The sequence below is a fragment of the Lithobates pipiens genome, unplaced genomic scaffold (genome assembly GCF_037356315.1).
Source record: "Lithobates pipiens isolate NorthernLeopardFrog02 unplaced genomic scaffold, aLitPip1_a1.2 Scaffold_3, whole genome shotgun sequence".
In the NCBI taxonomy this organism is placed as follows: Eukaryota; Metazoa; Chordata; class Amphibia; order Anura; family Ranidae; genus Lithobates; species Lithobates pipiens.
Window position 1 is genome coordinate 164,811,205 of NW_027507790.1, and position 12,214 is coordinate 164,823,418.

The 12,214-nt window shown below is 43.1% G+C and overlaps 1 protein-coding gene across 2 annotated transcripts in view; it reads left to right on the plus strand.

Annotated features, from left to right (window-relative positions):
• Nucleotides 1-2,018, plus strand: part of TMEM167A (transmembrane protein 167A) — a 52,601-nt gene extending 50,583 nt beyond the window's left edge. For both annotated transcript variants that reach the window (XM_077462446.1, XM_077462447.1), the window contains exon 4: nt 1,638-2,018. In XM_077462446.1, coding sequence (XP_077318572.1) covers nt 1,638-1,708 — 71 coding nt within the window. In that variant the 3' untranslated portion in view covers nt 1,709-2,018. The remainder of the gene's footprint in view (nt 1-1,637) is intronic.
• The last annotated feature ends 10,196 nt before the right edge of the window (nt 2,019-12,214 follow it).

The window sequence follows — 12,214 nt, forward strand, 5'->3', positions numbered from 1 at the left end:
TCCACGTCACCTGCCATGCCATCTGCCACAAGTTGTGGATTGTCCACTTACCACGTCACCAGCCACATCACCTGCCACAAGTTGTGGATTGTCCACTTGCCACACCACTTTCCATGTCACCTGCCACGTCACCTGCCACAAGATGTGGATTGTCCACTTGCCACGTCACCAGCCACATCACCTGCCACAAGTTGTGGATTGTCCACTTGCCACGTTCCTTGCCACGTCCCCTGCCACAAGTGGATTGTCCACTTGCCACATCACCTGCCACAAGTTGTGGATTGTCCACTTGCCACATCACTTGCCACCTGCCATGTCACTTGCCACAAGTTGTGGATTGTCCACTTGCCACGTCACTTGCCACAAGTTGTGGATTGTCCACTTCCAATTGCAATTGTTTAAAATATTTTTCTAATGGTTTTTCATCATTTGCAATCATTTTTGAGATTTTTAATGTAAAAAAAAAGGTCACCTTTAAAAACGCATATAAACGCAAACGCGGCTAAACGCGGGTGCCGCGTTTAGCCGCGTTTAGCCGCGTTTTGCGTCTGAAACGCAGAAATTTTTGTTTCTGAACGCATTTTTTTGCTTCTGGAAAAACGAGATTAAACGCAACTGCATATAAACGGAAAAAAACGAGACTCTGTGCATGGACACATAGGATAACATTGAATGAGTTCAGGGGCAGTTGAAAAAACTGTCCAACTGCATCTGAACGCGCGTTTAACTGCGTCTCGTGTGCATGAGGCCTTAGAGGAATTCTCAAAACATGGCCTGTTAGGGGTACTTGAGGACTGAGGTTGAGAACCACTGGTTTAGATTATCAGTTTGACGTTGAGATGTGCTAAGTTGCAGTCGATAGCATGCATTGGATGGGGTCTGGCTCTTTCTACTAGGAAATTGATATCGGTAACACTATTCACATGCAAAGCTAAGGGATCCATGTTCATTTATACTTGATACAATTTTTTTTTTTCACACAGCCTCCTCTCTAAACTTTGCATATGTAGCTGTTAATATAAAGCCTTTAACATTTTAACTGATGAGAGCCATGTTTATTTGAAAGTTACCAAAGCACACATAGTATGCACCCTGTTTACCTATATTGAGTTTTAATCGGTCACATACAGGAACGGCCTATGAATCTGAAGTGCATTTTCATAAATGTGTACATTAATCTTTGCAGTGCTTTACTGGCATCTTAAACCACAGAATAAATAGCCTTAAATACAGTTTGGCTTCACACGATACCCGCACTTGTCTAAATTCATCAGATGTTGTTTAGTTGTTCACCAGACATTAGAGCAATGTATTGTAATGTTTACAGCTATGATTGACACTTCATCTTGGAAGTAACTGGAGTTTGAACATGCAGTATATTTCAGGGTGACTTTTGCTGCCAAAAACATTGCAGCCTTGGATTGATTCCATGATTTGTGCTGACTTTGCTATTATTTACCTTTTTAAAATGAACTCATGTGGTTTAATGTGTCATTGGCTGACATTTTAATATAATTTCTGTAATTTTTTTTAAATGATAGCTGATTCTCTATTTATTTGATTTTCATATCAGTCTGGTCTTTTTTTTGTTTGTTTTTCCTCTCATTACATATTTTAATATATATTTTACTTTCCAGGTGAACGGAAAAGTCCTTACGTTGCCGTATGTTGTGTGGTGATGGCGTTCAGTATCCTCTTTATGCAATGAACTCACAGGGACTTCAGATGCTCATTTTTGTTGTGGAATATATTTTTAACCTTCGATAATGTGCACGTATAGAAAATCGGGACCAACCGGTCTTGCAGAGAAAACTCTCCAAATGTTGACAGTTGGAAGACAACTAAGCAGACATACCGTTTGTCAAATATTGTTCTGATTTTGTTTTGTTTTAGTTAACTCCTATTTTTTCTTGTGGAGGAAAAAAACTCAGAAAAGCTTGGTAAATTATTTCAATGTGATGATATTTTATAGTTCAAATGGAGACTGAATTACCAAATAAAATGAATTTGATATTGTAGTTTTCAGGACTTGTTTGTGTTGTTTTTCCATTTATTATGGGTTAAAAAAAAAAAAATTGTTTTATGCAGCAAATCCAGTGAAAAAAATTGCAGTGATGGCTACAAGAGTACAATGGTTTTAATGAAAAGAAAACATTTGTTCATAAAAGGATACTATTTCCTATTTCAGCAAATATACAAAACTAAATTGACATAGCACAAAAATCACACCAGGAAAGAGAACTTGCAATATGCAGGGTTTTCTAATGAGATGTTCAAAAAGCCATATGGGTGTATTAGTTGGGTGTCTGCAGATTTTGGCCATATAGTATATCTGTTTTTGAAAGCAGCGCAGTTGTGCAGGGCTCTGTCTACATGGCCGTGTCATTCGTACACAGAGCTCTGTGCATGAATCAACTACAAGTTCGGACTTAGCGGCTGTCGGCTTGTAGTTCTCAATTAACTACTACAGTCTTCCTTTCAGCGAGTGTCGGTTTACCCGTAAGGGGTGTACAGGTAAGCAGATGCACTGAGAGTGTACAGGAGACCTGTATGGCAGTAACGATCTGCTGATTGCTGGTGCAATGCTTTACAGGATCCTAATACAAAAAAATAATGCATATCTTTTTTTACCTGCAAAATGTGCATTTATTATTTTTGTACAAAGGTGTGGTGATCTCCTTTTAAGCATAAGATTGTGAACCTTCCATTGACTCTTGTGACTGTACTTGTCTTTATTACAGTAAAGAAGTCCTCATTGGTATCCCGTTGCAGTGTGTGGCTGCCTACTTCCAGTTTCAGCATTCTAAGAGTTTTCTTCAGTCAAGATTTCTGCATGCTTTTTGAACCAAGTACACTATGCAGCTATCTGGATCGACTGATCCTCTGTGCCACTTTGCGGCTATACCTGGTCTCCGATGGACTGAAGATTGTAAGGTTACCTTGTAATGTGACCCATGCCAGCGACGCTGTTGGAAAAACACAATAGCTCAGAGGGAAGATCACCGCAACTAACATTGGATGTGTTAGTATGGCGATCTGTAAGTTGTGGTGTTTTTTTTTTTTTCCATTCAGCCCACTGGGTTGAACATAAAAAAAAAAAACTTCCAGTGTGTACTTGGCATAAGCCTCAAACTAGTGTATCTTCTCCTGCAACTGAAGCCAAAATCAAACAAAAAAATATTCTTTGGCATCAAGGGACTCCCCCACTTATCAAAGTGGCGAGATATCTGTTGGTCTTTGCAGACATCTTGTCTGAGAAAGGATGTGGTGTCCAGTTGCTACAAGCTAGTTCAGCTCTCTGCATTCACCCAGATTCCTGTCATCCAACCTGCCTGTGTCTCTACTCAGACTTGCAGATCTTTTTAAACGAATCGGTCATTGCAATGACTTCCTCTGCAGAAAGACTTCTCTAACCTCTTCTCCGTTCTAGTTCCTCTTAGACCAGAAGGTTCTAAATGTCTTAATTTGCTTCCAAAGATATGTTTGGAATTCAACTAGTCTTGTATAGCCTCGCTCCATCAGGTAGACCTTCTAGCTTCTGTGGACATCAGATGCATGCTTACATGTCCCCATTTTTCCAGTGCATTAATGCTACTTTTTGTTTTGTTACTAGCACTCAACATTAACAGTCTGTAGCCCTATTGTTTGGACTATTGTCCACACCCTGTGTGTTCACCAAGGTTCTAGCCTTGGTGCTGGTCTTTCTACTCTCCCAGAATTCCTCTTGTGGGATACCTAGATGACCTTCTATTGCAGGAACACTTATTATAAAACCTAATACAGACAGTTCAGATGTCACAGGTTTAGTTTGATCCTGAAGTTCTAAATATCACTGCTGGAACTAACACACCATTTGGACTATCTAGGACGCAGCCATGGGACTAAAAGGACCAGCAGACCAGGAAGATGTGTATTAAAAAAAAAAAAAAAAAAAAAATGATTATTAGTATTTCTCTATCCATCCATCAGTTATTTATTTTTATTTTTTTCACATTTATTGTTATTGATGTTTTTTGATAATCCTAATGTTTTTTTTTTACATATTCCTGGTCCACTGGTCCTTTTCGTCCCATGGCTATGGTCCGGTTCTGAGCATCTATTTAACCACTGGGGATCTGTGCTATAGCCGAATGACGGCTACAGCGTGGACCTGTATTGCCGGGACCACATCTATTGACGTCGTCCCGTGCTTGAGAGGCCTGTGCACCCCCTGAAGGGCACGTGCTCTGTGATCAGTGAGTCAGACTCTCTGGATCACAGATCGGAGTAAGGGGTCGATCCCAGCCCCTAACTACGTGATCACCTGTCAGCCAATGACAGCTGATCGCGTGATGTCAACACAGCCGGTAATTGGCTATTTTTTCATCTCGTGCTGACAGTGCGAGGAAAAAAAGTCGATCACCAGCAGCAGTGATCACCGGCGGCAGTGACTGATGTCCCAATCACTGGATGTGCCGCCAGATCCTCAGTGCCCCCTATAAGTGCCACCTGTCAGTGCCCACAGTGCCACCTATCAGTGCCCACAGTGCCACCTATCAGTGCCTGGACAGTGCTGCACATCAGTGTCATCTATTAGTGTCCTCTCTCAGGGCCCATCAGTGCCACCTTAACTGTGCCTATCAGTGCCCACCAGTGCCGCCTCATCAGCACATATCAATGAAGCAGAAAAATTACCTGTTTGCAAAATTTTATAACAAACTATTAAACATGATTATTATTTTTTTCAAAATTTTCCATCTTTTTTTGTTTAGCAAAAAATAACCCCATCTGTGATCAAATACCACCAAAAGAAAGCTATATTTGTGGGAAAAAAATTATAAAAATGTAATTTGGGTACAGTGCAATTGTCATTCAAAGTGCGTCAGCGCTGAAAATTGGTCTGGGCAGGAGGGGGGTTTAAGTGCCCAGTAAGCAAGTGGTTAATTCAAGGAGGAGGTACCCCCCAAGAAACTGGGACTTTAACAGCAACAGAATACAAAAGTTACCCAAAATACAATATATTTTGTTGAAGCAAACACACACACACAAATTTAGAAGTATCAAACCAGATAAAAATTGGATGAAACTTGAAGATGAATTCCCATAAAGTCTAGACAGCCCAACACGTTTCAGGACACAAACATCCCTTCATCAGGGGAAATAGTCGGGAAGGGATCACACTGTATAGGAATCAAATACATCAATGAGTAAAAGTAATTTCCTCAGAAAAGTGCTTAAATTCTAGGACATACATCATGAAAATTACGTAAGGGCATACCATCAAAAGTCATCATATAGTAGTGCCTGCTGGACTGAGGGCATATATGACAATGAAGACATACACCAAAGAAAAAAGGACACAGAGGGGCTAACTTTTTTTTTTTTTTTTTTTTTTAAAGCCCCTTCTTTTCATCCCTAAAGAGGATGATATCCTCTGACATGATTTGTAACCAATAGCGGCTGTTTAATATGAGATGTCTGTCTTTCTCCCTTTCTTCTATAGATTTACTGTTGTTTGACTCCATACCCATGAACATTGCGGCCTCTTGGCTATATATTTACTGTGGATTATACTAAGGTATGATGTGTTTGGTGCAATTCAGGTTCTTCACTGCCCACGTCCATATAAGGGATTTTCCCTGGACTTGGTTTAGTTTAGCTTGATAATTATCTTGCACATTATTCTTTTATTTTTGATTAGATCGTATAATTCAGAGCTTTTCCTACAGAAGCAGACACTAATTTGTGTGCCATTCTTTGCTACCTCTATGTGGGACTTGTGTGAATGATTGGTGGTCCACTCGGCACTTCTGTGTCCTTGTGACATCTTTGGTGTATGTCTGCAGTGTCATATATGCCCTCAGTCCAACAGCACTACTATATGATGACTTGATGATATGCCCTTATGTAATTTTCATGATGGATGTCCTAGAATATAAGCCCTTTTGTGAGGAAATTATTTTTACTCATTGATTGTAGTTGATTCCTATAAAGTGTGATCCCTTCCTGACTATTTCCCCTGACGAAGAGACGTTTGTGTCCTGAAACGCGTCGGGCTGTCTGGACTATGGGAATTCATCTTCAAGTTTCATCCAATTTTTATCTGGTTTGATAATTCTAAATTTGTATATTTGCTTCAATAAAATATATTGTATTTTTTGTAACTTTTGTATTCTGTTGCCGTTAAAGTCCCAGTTTCTTGGAGGGGTACCTCCTTCTTGAATTGACTATATAAGGGATGTTGGCAACCCCAAGTGGTATGGTTGGATGTTCTTTTGTTTATACCCCTGAGCATCTATTTAAGCTGTTGCTTACAATGTGTTAGGTCAGTAGAAGGAGCTGTGTGCTCAGAGTACGTAGCCTAGTTACCTGTCCTTCCCTCCATGCCTGGCAGCTTGGATCCCCTGCACTTCCTGTTTGGATTCAGTGTCCTATTCAGCTTTCTAACACCAACTGGACACCGGACAGCAAGCACTCCTCGAGAAGGGCGTTTTTTGTTTTTTACTGATATGCCTATGATTTCTTCAATTCTGTAAGTGCAATATCTTGTGCATTAACCACTTCAGCCCCGGACCAATAAACAGCCTAAGGACCAGAGGTCTTTTTACAATTTCGCACTGCACTGCTTTAACTGGTAATTGCGCGGTCATGCAATGTTGTACCCAAACGAAATTTGCGTCCTTTTTTTCCCACAAATAGAGCTTTCTTTTGATGGTATTTGATTGCCTCTACGATTTTTTTATTTTTTGCGATATAGATGGAAAACGACCGAAAATTTTGAGAAAAAATGATATTTTCTACTTTTTGTTATAAGAAAAATCGAATAAACTCAATTTTAGTCAAACATTTAGGCCAAAATGTATTCAGCCACATGTCTTTAGTAAAAAAAAAAATGTCAATAAGCGTATATTTATTGGTTTGCGCAAAAGTTATAGCGTCTACAAACTAGAGTACATTTTCTGGAATTTACACAGCTTTTAATTTACGACTGCCTATCTCATTTCTTGAGGTGCTAAAATGGCAGGGCAGTACAGACCCCACCCCCCCCCCCCAAATGACCCCATTTTGGAAAGTAGACACCCCAATGAAGTTGTGGAGAGGCATGTTGAGCCCATTGAATATTTTTTTTTTGTCCCAAGTGATTGAATAATGACACAAAAAAAAAAAAAAGTTTAAAAAAAGTTGTTACTAAATGATATATTGCTCACACATGCCATAGTTATATGTGGAATTGCACCCCAGTACGAGTACGAGGATACCACATATGTGGGACTTTTTGGGAGTCTAGCTGCGTACGGCACCCCGAAAACCAATCACTGCCTTCAGGGTTTCTAAGGGTGCAAATTTTAGATTTCACTCCTCACTACCTATCACAGTTTCGAAGGCCATAAAATGCCGAAATAACACAAACCCCCCCCCCCCAAATGACCCCATTTTGGAAAGTAGACACCCCAAGCTATTTACTGAGAGGCATGTTGAGTCCATGAAATATTTTATATTTTGCCACAAGTTGCAGGAATTTTACAATTTTTTTTTTTTTTTTGCACAAAGTTGTCACTAAGTGATATATTGCTCACACATGCTATGGGCATTAGTCAAATTACACCTCAAAATAAATTCTGCTGCTTCTCCCGAGTACGGGGATACCACATGTGGGGGACTTTTTGGGAGCCTAGCCATGTACGCGACCCCGAAAACCAAGCACTGCCTTCCGGATTTAAATATAAAATGCTACCAAAAAAACTGTTAGCGATCGCAGGGATCAGGCCTGACTCTGCGATCGCTGTAGTTATGTGTTTAGTGTTTTGTAAGTGACAGTGATCGATCAATGCTGGACAGAGGGGCAAAACGCAGGTGCTAGCAGGTATCTGGGCTGATCCCACTAACAATGCGTTTTTTTGAAACCCTAAACTGCTGGGGATGCTAGTATAGATCTGATCAGATATTGATCTGTTCAGATTCTATACCACTACGGGAGGTGTATGCTTTGCGTGTGGGTGTTAGTGGTACTGGCACTAACCTAGCGCTGCCTGGGGCGACGCAGTCCCTGACCCTAAAACCTAATTGATATCACCCGCCGGGTGATCAGGGGGTTAAACCTTTATTGGGTAATAAATGGTGGGTGCCCTGATGCTATAAAAAGCAAACTAACCAGAGTCACCCGTAACACTTATACGGTGATATCTGGTGAAAGGGTTAACTAGGGGCCATCAGGGGGTTCAAATTTTTATTAGGTAGTATATGGGGGTCCCTGGCGCTATATAAAAACCTGACGGGGAACCTAAATAACTAACGGGCTAACCAGCGTCACCAGTGACACTTATACTGTGATCGCTGGTGAAAGGGTTAACTAGGGGCAATCAGGGGGTTAAAACCATTATTGGGTAGTATATGGGGGTACCTAACGCTATAAAAACCTGGTGGTGAACCTAAAAAAATAACTAGCTACCTAGTGGCACTAGTGACACTAATGCAGCGATCAGAAAAACGATCGCTTAGTGACACTGGCAAAAGGGGGTGAAAGGTTTAACTCTAGGGGCAATCAGGGGGTTAAACCTTTATTGGGGGGTGGTAGGGGGCTACCCTGGAACTAACACTAACTGCCCTGACAGTTTTTACTGTTACAACTGACACTGAATGCAGTGATCAGTAAATAAATGATCACTGCAATCAGTGACACTGTGACTGGGGGGGGGGATCAGGGGGCGATCGGGGGGGGGGGGGGTTGTGTGCCTATGTGTTAGAGTAGTGTTGGTGCAGACTTACTTTGTCTTCTCCTCGTAGTCCGGTCAAAAAGACCGCCCCGAGGAGAATGACATCACTTCCTCCCTGCCTGTGTATACAATACACAGTGGGAGGAAGCTTCTCATTCGCCAGGAGCGATCGAGAGGGAGTGGCCAGAAACCAACGGCCATCCCCTCATCTCAGATCGCTCCTGAAGCGAACCGGACCGCCGTATCCAGCGGGAGGGGCTCCGATCGGACCCCCCCCCACCCGCTGGAAGGCAGGCACGTACATGTACGTGCTTGTGCCTGCCTGTGCCATTGCGATGACGTACAATGGCAATACGGCGGTCCTTAAGTGGTTAAACAAAAAAAACTACACTTGGGTGTGCCTCCCTACTTTCCTCCTTTGATTCAGCAGCACGCAGCCAAAGTCTTGGCCAATGAAAAAGAACATCTTTGCAGGACACTAGCAGCAAAAAACTGTAGGAGCGTTACACCTGGCTGGCCAGCAGCTTTTTTTTTTTTTGTTTACCAGTGTTCAGTTCCTCATAAAGGGGGCAATGTAATTCAATTGTATCAGGTTAACTATGTAACCTGTGTCACTTAATGAAAAATAAAGAAAACAGTTTTTGTATTTGTAAAATCGGTTTCTTGAAGTCTATTAAGAGACACCGGCTCAACCCCTCTGTGTTTATGATCTTCTCCTATGTACCTTTTTCCTAGAAAATTTGACGCATGTTGGCAGTGGTAGGGATAATGCCTTGCTGGCCAGTGGTTTTTGTTTGCCAGTGTCCAATTCCTTCTTCAGGTGTCCCTTTAACCACTTACAGACCGGACCATTTTGCTGGTCAAAGACCAGACCAATTTTTAGCGATTTGGCACTGCGTCGCTTTAACTGACAATTTGCGCGGTCGTGTGACATGGTTCCCAAACAAAATTGACGTCCTTTTTTTCTTTTGGTGGTATTTGATCACCCCTGCGGTTTTTATTTTTTGCGCTATAAACAAAAATAGAGCGACAATTTTGAAAAAAAACCCATTATTTTTACTTTTTGTTATAATAAATATCCCCCAAAAATATATAAAAAAACATTTTTTTTCCCCTCAGCTAAGCCGATACATATTTTTCTACATATTTTTGGTAAAAAAAAAATCACAATAAGCGATTGATTGGTTTGCGCAAAAGTTATAGAGTTTACAAAATAGGGATAGTTTTATGGCATTTTTATAAATTTTTTAAATATTTTACTAGTAAGTAATGGCGGCGATCAGCGATTTTTTTTTTTTTTTTTTTTTTTTTTTTTTTTTTTTTTTCTGGCGGACACATCGGCCATTTTTGACAAATTTTTGGGACCATTGTCATTTATACAGCAATCACTGCTATATAAATGCAGTGATTCCTGTGTAAATGACACTGGCAGTGAAGGGGTTAACCAGTGGGTGGCGGTGTAGGTTTTAAGTGTTCCTAGGGGTGTGTTACTAACTGTGGGGGGGTTGGGCTTTCATTTAGTGAACACTGATCTCTGCTCCAATCACATGGAGCAGAGATCAGCATCACTAGTTGCTAGGCAGAATGGAGAAATGCTGTTTACACGGCATTTCCTCCATTCAGACGTCCCGTGAGACGATCGTGGGTATGCCTGCGGCAATTGAGTCCGCGGGACCCGCGACTGGACTCACGGGGGGTCCCAACCGCCACACGAGCGCGCCGTGGACGGCATTGAAGATTGGACATACCTGTACGCCAATATGCCTGCCCGTGCCATTCTGCTGATGTACATCGGCGTGCGCTGGTCGGGAACCGGTTAATGATTGTCAAACAAAATCCAAAATTATCTTTTACTTCAGAATTAACATTTTAAACATTAAACAGTAGTATGCATTATGAGTAGGCTTTAACCACTTGCCGACCGCCGCACGACGATATACGTCGGCAGAATGGCACGGGCAGGCATATGGGCGTATATATAAGTCCCTGCCTGCCCGCGGGTGGGGGGCCCGATCGGGCCCCCCCCCGGTGCCTGCGGCGGTCGGCATTTCTTCGAGAGCGATCCGGGATGAGGGGGCGGCCATTCATTCATGGCCACCCCCTCGCGATCGCTCTCGACGAATGGAAATCCCCCGTGACATCACTTCCTCTCCTGTAATGTAAACACAGGAGAGGAAGTGATGTATTCTCTCCTCCGTGTCGGTATTTTCCGTTCCGACACGGAGGAGAGCGGATCGGTGAGTTGCACCAACACTCTACACACACAGTAGAACATGCCAGGCACACTCACACCCCCCCTTTACCCCCCGATCACCCCCCCAATTACCCCTGCCCCCCAGTCACAGTGACACCAATGTCATTTTTTTTTTTTTTTTTTTTTTTTGCATTGGTGTCATTTGTGACTGTAATAACTGTTAGGGCAGTTAGAGTTAGCCCCCTTTAGTTCTGATGTACCCCCCTAACCCCCCCAATAAAGGTTTAACCCCGTGATCACCCCCCGTCGCCAGTGTCACTAAGGCTGGGTTCACATTGCAGCGGTTTATGAGAACGAATGTGATTCGCACCGCACTGCAGTGCAAATCACATCCGATCTCTGTGCGATTCGAGTTCAGCCATTCGCCGCACCCGCCGCACCCGCCGCACCCGCCGCAAATTCGCACGGGACCCTTTTTTTGGCCCGCAGCAGAATCGGATCGCATGGGTGTTCACACCATGCGATCCGAGTTTGCAGATCGCACTGCGATATGCGAACTGATCTGGGGGTGTCAGTAACATTTCACTGACACTCCCAGCAGTTCGCATAGGGCAGTGTGAACTGCCGCCGGGAGGCATGCGATGCTGGAACCCGCCGCGGATTCGCGGCGTTTCCGCATCGCTCCAGTGTGAACCCAGCCTAATAAGCGATCATTTTTCTGATCGCCGTATTAGTGTCACAGGTGACGCTAGTTAGGCAGGTAGGTATTTAGGTTCGCCGCAGCTTTTTATAGCGCCAGGGACCCCCATATACTACCGCATAAAGCCCCCTGATTGCCCCCTAGTTAACCCTTTCACCAGTGATCACCATATAACTGTTACAGGTGACGCTGGTTGGTTAGTTATTTTTTTATAGTTTCAGGGCACCCGCCATTTATTACCTAATAAAGGTTTAACCCCCTGATCACCCGGCGGGTGTCATTTGTGACTAATAACTGTTAGGGCAGTTAGGGTTAGCCCCCTTTAGTTCTAAGGTACCCCCCTAACCCCCCCAATAAAGGTTTAACCCCGTGATCACCCCCCGTCGCCAGTGTCACTAAGGCTGGGTTCAGATTGCAGCGGTTTGAGAACGGATGTGATTCGCACCGCACTGCAGTGCAAATCACATCCGATCTCTGTGCGATTCGAGTTCAGCCATTCGCCGCACCCGCCACACCCGCCGCACCCGCCGCAAATTCGCACGGGACCCTTTTTTTGGCCCGCAGCAGAATCGGATCGCATGGGTGTTCACACCATGCGATCCGAGTTTGCAGATCGCACTGCGATAT